Raw genomic sequence first — 9412 nt, forward strand, 5'->3', positions numbered from 1 at the left:
TTATCCACAGAGCCACCTCCCCGGCCCCTCACAATGTTTTCTGAAGAAGTATGTGTGGCTCAGGTTTTAATTATTGCTGCCTGTTCCACTTGATTGTTGTGTCTATCAGGGCCTCTCAAGTCTGGGGCCATCTGCTCCTTGTCATGACACCAGCTGAAGAGGCCCTGCTGGGTCCCATGCTCTAAAGTCTAGTCTTTGCCCCTTGATGTCACTGACATGTCTTCACTCTTTACTTCCTGTCTAACCTGAGTTTATTGCAAGGCCTAGGCAGGTGGTGGCTGGTGTGTGTGTGTGTGTGTGTGTGTGTGTGTGTGTGTGTGTAGTGGTGTCTCGGGGCTGGTGTTGTGGCTTCTTTCTGATGCTTGACAGCAACAGACAAGCTGCACCTTGCTGTCTTACTGTAGCTGATGACACATTGTGTCACTGGTTCTGGTGGTGACAGGCAGCTGTGTATGGCAAGGCCATATCTCCCCACCCTACACTGACTTCAGTGTCTGTGGGGTAACACCCAGGCTCTGGGTGATATGTCGTCCCTATCAATCTTACACCCTGTGCTTTTAACATCCAAAGAAGATGCTTGCCCAAAACTATTATTTCATTAGAAGTTGCAAGACGATGGTTTCCTAATTGCATCATTCCTTCCACACTTAGCTGCCGGCATTCTTCCAGCCGGCTCTGAGTCCTCACAAGGGATGTTCTGGCCTGTGAGCACCATTCCTACTGAGTGCTGGAGTCGCAGTCAGTATTTTTCCTTGAATTGTGTGGTACGGGAAGTTTTTTTCTGTGCCAGGGATCAAACCCAGGGCTTCCTGCATGCTAGGTAAGCAGTCCACACAGTGACACTGCCCCCAGCCACACACTGCAGACTTTTAACTCAGCATATCTGATGGAATACAGGTCCACATAGACCTGTGAGGATCAGCACCCGTGAGGAGCTTGTGGCTCCATGACCACACAGAAGGAAGACTCCAGACCTCCCAGGTGCCAGGGGCTTCTTCACAGGTGCCAGAGGCAGAGGAGAGGCAGGAGCCTGTGCTGCAGAAGCCTGTGACTGCTCCTCTCTGCACCGAGTCACCTCGCGTCCCCATACAGGCATTGTTTGGAAGCCAAGATGGCAGAAGAGCCAATGAGGCCCGGTGTAGGACAGTGGCGAGTCAGTGGCCTTCATGGACCGAATGGATTGTCTGCCACCCCCAAACCCATGGGGAGTGTGTGGGTTCTGCACACAATAGAAGCTGGTTAGAGCTGCTTCAGGTGGCCAGACACATCAAACCCTGGGCACACCTGCCAGTTCAGTTTCTCTCATTTCTCCTCAGGTGTTAAAGTGGGTGGAATCAGCAATCCAGGCCTCCAAAGTTCATCTGCTATCTGCAGACCATGAGGAGGAGGGCGAGCACACGTGGAGAATCCCTTTTGACCCCAGCCTGAAGGAGGTCACCATTGCACTGAGTGGGCCAGGGCCTGAGATCGAAGTCCGGGACCCACTGGGTATGTGCCCCAGGGCTCACCTCCTCTTTGGTTTCAAGACTGAGCTGAGAGAGACAAAAAGATGAGGTCATGGGAGGAGGGGACTGAGGAGATGCCTCAGTCAGTAAAATGTCTACCTCACAAACATGAGGACAGAGTCTGAACACCCAGCACCCTGTGATAACCCCATCAGAGGTTTAAGGCAGCCACGCTTTTACCTCAGTACCGGAAATGTGGAGACAGGTGGTCCCTGCGCTCCTTGCTAGCCGATGAACTCCAAGTGCTTGCTGCCAAACCTGAAGACCTGAGTTCCATCCCTGGGTCCCACGTGGTGAGAGGGAAAAACTGGCTGTGGAAAGCTGTCTGCACACATGTGTACACACACTCACACGCACACATACCCCCACACAGAGATATACCGCACATACCCCTACACTCTACAAAGAGGTGATAGACACGGGGGTTCATGCTCAAGGATATAGAAACTAGGAAGGAGTGAGGTGACATCAAGTGATGTCCCTGAAGGTAGATAAGAAGGCTGGTGGCAACTGACCAATGGGGGACTTAAAATGACGACAGTCTTCTTAAGTCCTAAGGAGACTTGGGGATGGTATAGGTGCTCTATGGGTTCTTGGAGACAGGGTAGGGAACCTAGGAACCATGAGACAATATAGAGCACTGATTGGTACCCGGGGCTTTCACAGGAAGGGTCCTGCAGATGGATGAAGGCCTCAATGTGCTCCTCAACATTCCAGACTCAGCCAAGGTCGTAGCCTTTAAGCCTGAGCACCCAGGACTGTGGGCCATCAAGGTAGGGACACCAGGTATTCAGCAGGGGAGCCTGGAAAGTGTGGGCTGTGGTGTGTGTATACCAGGGGTGCAGGGTCAAGAACAGAGGAGGGTATGGGCCTGAAGGGTAGACAATCAGGGGAACAGGCAGGGCATGCAGGAGTTAGAAGTGAACTGCAAGAGAAACCACCAGAATGAGAACAGGTAAGCTTGGCTTCTGTGCCTGCTCAATACACTGTCCATGTGCCCACAAAGGCGAGAGAGTATATACTGCAGGTCTGGGAGTCTGCCAGCTGTGGGCAGTGACATCTGAGCAGAAGCTGGGGCCCTGACACCTGATGCTCTGGTGACATGGGTGGGGACCTGCACTAGGTATACAGCAGTGGCCGCCACTCAGTGAGAATATCAGGCATCAGCAACATCAACTTCCGAGCTGGCTTCTCCATGCAGCCCTCCCTGGACCTCAACCACACCATCGAGTGGCCTTTGCAAGGTACCTGCCCTTGGGCCTGAGGGTGATAATGGCTTTGGGAGGTGGAAAGAGGACCTGTCTGGCTGTGTAAGCCAATTGATACTGTGGAACACGTTCTGCGTAGAGGAAGCAGGAGCCCATGTGGTGATATTTATCTTCAAAACATCCTGTCAGCCACCAAGGGGTCCTGAGGAGACTCCATGCTGTGCCTTTTATTACTGAATCACTGTCTCTCCTGTCTTTATTTTCCTATATGTATGTTCAAGTTCAAGTGTGTGTATGTGCGTGTGTGTGTGCGTGTGCGTGTGTGTAGGTCAGAAGATTTCCTCTGTGGTCATTCTTCAGGCACTGGCCACCAATTATTTTTGTTTGTTTCATTTTAAGATTTTATGTGCATGAGTTTTGCCTGGATATATGTGCACCATGTGAATGCAGTACCCACAGCAGCCCAATGAGGGCAGCAGTTCTTCTGGGACTGGAGTTAACAGGCAGTTGTGAACCACCATGTGGGTGCTGGGAATTGAACCTGGGTTCTCTGGAATAGCATCCAGAGTTCTTAACTGTTGAGCCATCTCTCCAACCCCCAGCCATCAGACAGGTCTTTCACTGCCTGGACCTCACCCAGTGGGCTAGGTAGCTAGCCGTCAAGCACCAGGCGTCCGCCCGTCTCTTCCTGATCAGCGCTAGGATTGACTGTGTAACCCCTCTTCTCTCCTTTCCCTTGTTGAGACCTATGTGGCTATAATCCTGCATCCTCAGTATTCCTGTCTGTATCCTTTAGACTCTTCCGTGCCATATGCAGACTAGATTAGTCTTTAAAAATCCATCGTAACCACAATGGGGAAGGGAGAGATACATATGAAGTTAAAAAAAAGCTAGGGATATAGCTTAGTGACAGAATGCTTGCAAATGTCTGCACGGCTTTGATTTAATCCCTAGGATTGCAACAAAGAGCAATAGAGTGAAGAAGAGGGAGGAGGAAGAAACTGGAAATGTTTGTTTGTTTGGTTGGTTAGTTGGCTGGTTTGGTTTTGAGACAGGGTTTCTTTGTGTAGCTCTGACTGTCCTGGACTCGCTTTGTAGAGAAAGATAGTCTCCAACTCACAGAGATTTGCCTCTGCCTCTGCCTCTCCAGTGTTAGGATCAAAGATGTGCACCACCATGCCCAGATGAAACTGGAACTATTTAAGAGTCCTTGGCCCTTAGCTTCCATACTGGGATCATCAGGGCTTGGGGGAGTCTGTGGCTAATTGGACACTGGATGCCTGGACCAGGACAAACAACCACTATATACCATTAGCTGGCCATATGGGACCTCAGGGAACTTCTACATTCTGTTGGCTGAATGCTGCAGCATGGGCCTGAGCCTGATACTTTCAGGCTTGGCTTTCCCAGGAACTCACATTTAGATTCTTCTGTGCCAAGTGCAGACTCGGTGTTTCTTTGAAAAATCATTGCAACCATCTGAAAGAGGAGAAACTTGACCCAGGCTCTCAAACTAAGGAAATGGTGAAAGCTGAGTCCAGTTCTTGTGGGAGGGGTCGGGAGAGAGTCCCTATTTGGAGCAGATCACAGCCAACACCATGGCAAATAAATGCGGGGTACAGGGTTGCGGGGACGACATTAGATTTTTCCCAGTCCTATCACTAGGGTCTGGGTTTGCAGAAGCAGATGTAGTTAACGCAGGCAAGGGTGGAGAAGCTGTGGTGCTTCAGGACCACGGACAGCAGCACAGGCCTCTGCCTTTCCCACCTCCAGCCTTAGCTCCCACTCTGGGGAGGTAGGGAAGACGCAGAGCTGGTGAAGGAAGGTCCAGGAGACTGAATCCTGAAATGCAGCCCCAGAGCCCAGCAGTTCTTCCCCCGCTTTGCTTTGCAGGCATACCCATCTCCCTGGTGATCAACTCTACAGGCCTGCAGGCACCTGGCCACCTTGAGTCTGTGGAGCTCTCACACAGCTCCGGGAGGTCCCTTCTCACTCTGCCTACACAACTCCTCTCCAATGGGTCCACCCATCAGCTGTGGGCTGGGCCACCCTTCCACGTACCGAAGGAACGCTTTTATCTCAAGGTGAAGGGCAAAGACCACGAGGGGAATCCCCTCCTCCGTGTCTCTGGAGTTTCCTACAGTGCAGTGGCCCCAGGTGAGTGTCTTCCTGGAAGCCTTTCCTGGCTAGATTAGTTTGGGAAAACTTCCATGAACAGCTGTTCCCTGTTAGGTGTTATGATAAATCCTGACATGCTTCAGACATGACCTTCAATTTGAAGATGTAGAACAGAGCCATTCATCTATCTACCCTCTCGTCTGCCTGCCCATCTGCACACCAGGTTGCCCATTCATCCACCACACACACACACACACACACACACACACACACACACACACACACACACACACACACACACACAGCAATACTCCCACCTCCTTCCCATTCTCCCACCCACCTATCCATGTATCAAGGTACCCATCTATATAATCATCAACAGTTCACTCATCCATATGCTTATATCTGTTTATCTGTCCATTCATCCATCTACCTACTCATCCATCTAACTGTCCATATGTATTTATCCAAGCATCCATCCATCCATTCATCCAATTTGCTACATATAGCCAACAAGTCCACCATCTATCCATTGATTTACCTACCCATTATCCAACTCCTTATCTATTCATCACTTCATCCAGCTACCTATCATTTTGCCCTTTCACCCTCTCACCCATCTCTTCATCCATCCATCCATCCATCCATCCATCCATCCATCCATCCATCATCCATTTCTCCATCCCTCCATCCATTCATCCATCCATCTCTCCATCAATTTCTCCATCTATTCATCCATCCATCTATCTCTCCAACAATTTCTCCATCCATTCATCCATTCATTCATCCATCCATCTCTCTATTCATCCATCACTCATTCATAATTTTGAGGTTTACTAAGCTAAGCCCACGCCATAGTGCATGGAAGCGTTGACCCAGCACTTGCCAATGCTGGCCCATTGCCCACTTGCATCAGTTCTGTGTGGTGGACAGAGGAACCACCCCTCACTGAACACCCTGACAGTAAAGTTCTGGGAATCATGACAAGGACATAAGTTCACCCACCTACTGGAGGCTCCAGAATCCAGTGTGCACATAGCTGCAAGGGATGCCCGAGACCACGCTCGGAGGCTGCTGATGCTTCATGTCACCATACTGACTCCCACCGTATGACTTGCTCTGGTTTCTGTGCCCCGAAGCCAGGAAGCTCCTAGGGAAGGGTAGAATCTTAGGCTTCCCACCTCCACTTCTGCTCCGGGCAGGTGAAGCTGGGCTCATGGGTCACCTGACCACATTGTGGGCTCTGTGGCCCTCCCTGTGCCCACTGTCCTCCTTAAGTACCTGAGGAGCCCACAGAAGAAAGTCTCATAGGTGTTCCACACTTTTTGGTGGGGCAGTTACTCTATCCCTTTCTAATAAGGGTGTGTGAAAGGCAGGAGGGAGGGCTGGCTTTGAGGCTACCCACAGTGCCCACACAAGAACACTCCTTGAAGACATGGCTGAGACCCCTCCCTTTCCCCCTCTTCTTTCTCCCTCCCCCATTTCTCCTTCCTCTTTTCTGTTTCATCCTGCCTCCTGGTCCCTGGGCATCTTGGCTGCTATACCATGCTGCTATCCCTGAACCTCTCTGTCATGCTGTTACAGCCTGAGGGGAAGCTTTCTAGAGAGATTTCATCACTGGAGACCTGTCTCCTTCCATTTTGTCTTCTCAGGTGGAACCAGGGACTTAGGATGCAGCTCTAGGCTTTGGTCTCTATTGACACTCCAATGGGGATAGGGAGGGATGGGCCAAGGTATTTTTCCCTTCATTCCTTACTTTAAGAGCTGAGGGGGCTGGGATTTGCCTCAGAGCAGCTTGACTCTGGGGCTGAAGGTTTGTGGTGGGTCTGGTGTTCCTGGGTCTGTTCTGTCAGAAGAGGGGTAACCAAGCTGGCTAGTAGAGGCTCCAGATTGTGGGGGCGAGCAGCGTCTGCACACACAGCTGAGGACGTGGCTGGAAGTCTGACACCCCTCTCCCTGGGGATGTGGCAGGGAGCCCAGGGCATGATGTCACCTACCACTCTCCCAGCCCCCAGCCTGGGCTCTGAGGCAGTTGGTGCATTGTCTCACCCCTGGAGCATCTTACTGGGCTTCTGTCCCCTCTGGCTGGGATGCAAAGAAGACAGCCTTATGGACTGAGTGCTTGCCAGCACCATGGGTTGCCGCTGACCCTGCCGGAGACTTTCTCAGAGGTCTCTTGAAAACAACTCAAATGGAAAGAGGCTGTTGCTTCCAGGACAGGGGTCGGATAAGGAGATGAGCAGTGTCAGACAGGAAGGGCTCGTCACAAGCTGTGAGTTTCCTCGAAGTTTTTTGCCTTATCTGGAGAATGCTGTGAGTCTCACATTGGTAGTCATTTCCAGCTGTGCTTCCCCCACCCCCACTGGAAAGGGTTCCCTGCAGTGACCTGGGTGATCTAGGTCCCACTCTTGGACGAAGAAGAGCCCATTGCACAGCCCTCCCACACAGTGGGCAGCATCTGGTCAGATCTCAGAGCTGCTCCCAGGCAGATGGGGCCTGGCCAGTGCAGGTCTGCCTGCTAACTGGCTTCCTCGGAAGCCTTAGGGAGGTTGTGGGATACTCTCCGCTGATGGTTGTCACCAGCTCCTAATCACACCAGAGGCTCGGGGACATCATCAGCCCATCTATACAGCATCTTACCGATTACACCAAGGAGAGTCCTTGAAGCTAACTAGTCTTATAAGCTTTTAACCTTAGCTTGATAATTTAAAAATGCTTTCTTAGCATGTAATTATTAGTACTATGTCTTACTGAGTTTCATTGTGACATTTATGTCTCCTGCCCTTTACCCACTTCCACTGCTCACCCTTCAACTACTTTCCTTTTGGCTTAATGCCCCCTTTTGGGCAACCTGGTAAGTTTCCTTGGCGTTGCTTACAAGAACACTAGTGAGCATGGACATTTTACCAATGTCTACACACCCAAGAAAATGTCTCCTCCTCATCCACTGTTAGCTGTTGGAAGTCCTCACAGATGAGTGGGACCTTGTGAACCCTTCTTTATTCTATGACAGGATGTTGACAGGCCCAGCTTGTGGCAGATCTTGTACACTTGAGTGCAATGGTCATGTTGTGCTGGAAGCCAGCATCACACACCATTTTCCCCACTTCCTCTGGCTCTTGCATTCTTCCTACCCCTTCTCTGATGTTCCCTAAACTTTGGAGGGATCACCCCTATTTTGCAGAAGTAAAAACTGAGGTTCAGAAAGGTAAGTGGTCTGTCTTGGGTGACCATTGAATGTGACCACACATTGCCTTAAGGCTGGCCTCTGGCTCTTGCTTCTTCCTAAGGGCCCCCTGTGTGACTGAGGTACCATGGCCAGGCTTCGGCATGGTAGGGAAGAAGACTAAACCCTGTGCTCACCTGCAGGTATGCCGCTGGTCAGCATGGCTCCTAAGATCCACGGTTACCTACAGCAGCCCCTGCTGGTGTCCTGCTCTGTGTATAGCACCCTCCCCTTCCAGCTACAGCTGCAGAGAGATGGAGAGAGGCTGGGCGAGGAGCGGTACTTTCAGTGAGTAGTTGGGCAGCAATTGTCTTTGGCTCTAATGCCCTGGACAGATCTCAAAGAGTGGGCAACAGGAGAGGCTTGGGGTCAGTTTAATTGTCATCCTGATCAGCCTGGTTGGGGATGGGAAGAGTGGGTATCCTAGTTATGAATGAGCCCAGTAGTAGGGGTCAGGAGTGGAGGGACCTCCTAGACCCTTCCCTTAGGGTGGGAGTCTAGAATTCAGAGAGGTCAAGGCATGGACTCAGCTTACACAGCATGCTGTGAGATTTGCCTGGCTCTTTTAACCGAGCCTCAGTGAGGAATTGGGGTTACCCTTGGTAAGGACTTGGGGGGCTGAGGCCCTTGAGACTGGGAAACCCTGGCTGGGGTCAGAGTGATCACACTGTCTGCTGCTTTTGCAGAGAGTCGGGAAACAGCAGCTGGGAGATCCCGAGGGCCTCCAAGGCTGAGGAAGGCACGTACCAGTGCATAGCCGTCAGCAGAGCTGGGTCAGGAAGAGCCAGCGCCCAGATTGTCATCACAGGTCGATCTCCTTCTCTCTCTGTGTGTCCACTGTGTTCCTCCCCTCCCCTTGAGGGTTCTTTGAAGCCACTCTCTATCCTTAGAGCAGAGTACTAGCCTGCTGTCACCTGGGGACAGTCTCTCACTCAGAACATAGCTACACTGTTCAATATTGGTCTCGTGCCAGATGTCCTTGTAGGGTTACTATAACCCTGCCACGATGCCACCCCTGAGCTCTAGAAGACTGGAGATGCCACAGGCAGTCTCAGAGTGAGATTAGATGTGGTCTTTAAAGTTAAAGACCCAAATAGTCTTGTGGAGAAGAAAAGAAATGCAATGTAGTGACCTCGCATCCATTTATAAAACGTTGCACAGACCCCTGGCAGAAAGATGGGAAAGCATAAAACAGGACATCAAAGCCACCTGCAATCCCATAAACGTAGCATGTAGATGGGCTCCTTCTGCTGTGGTCTGTGCATCTGTGTGCAGGGCCACTTTCCTGTCTGTGGTCTGTGCATGTGTGTGCAGGGCCACTTTCCTGTCTGTGGTCTGTGCATGTGTGTGCAGGG

At 51.2% G+C, this 9412-nt stretch overlaps 1 protein-coding gene across 3 annotated transcripts in view; it reads left to right on the top strand.

The window, feature by feature from the left end:
• The window catches only part of Hmcn2 (hemicentin 2), a 147109-nt gene that overhangs the window by 27403 nt on the left and 110294 nt on the right, over positions 1-9412 (top strand). For all 3 annotated transcript variants that reach the window (XM_021181028.2, XM_029474451.1, XM_029474452.1), the window contains exons 5-10: positions 1317-1488; positions 2172-2278; positions 2629-2749; positions 4607-4870; positions 8201-8345; positions 8744-8865. In XM_021181028.2, coding sequence (XP_021036687.1) covers positions 1317-1488; positions 2172-2278; positions 2629-2749; positions 4607-4870; positions 8201-8345; positions 8744-8865 — 931 coding nt within the window. The remainder of the gene's footprint in view (positions 1-1316; positions 1489-2171; positions 2279-2628; positions 2750-4606; positions 4871-8200; positions 8346-8743; positions 8866-9412) is intronic.

This window comes from Mus caroli, chromosome 2, assembly GCF_900094665.2.
Source record: "Mus caroli chromosome 2, CAROLI_EIJ_v1.1, whole genome shotgun sequence".
Classification (NCBI taxonomy): domain Eukaryota; kingdom Metazoa; phylum Chordata; class Mammalia; order Rodentia; family Muridae; genus Mus; species Mus caroli.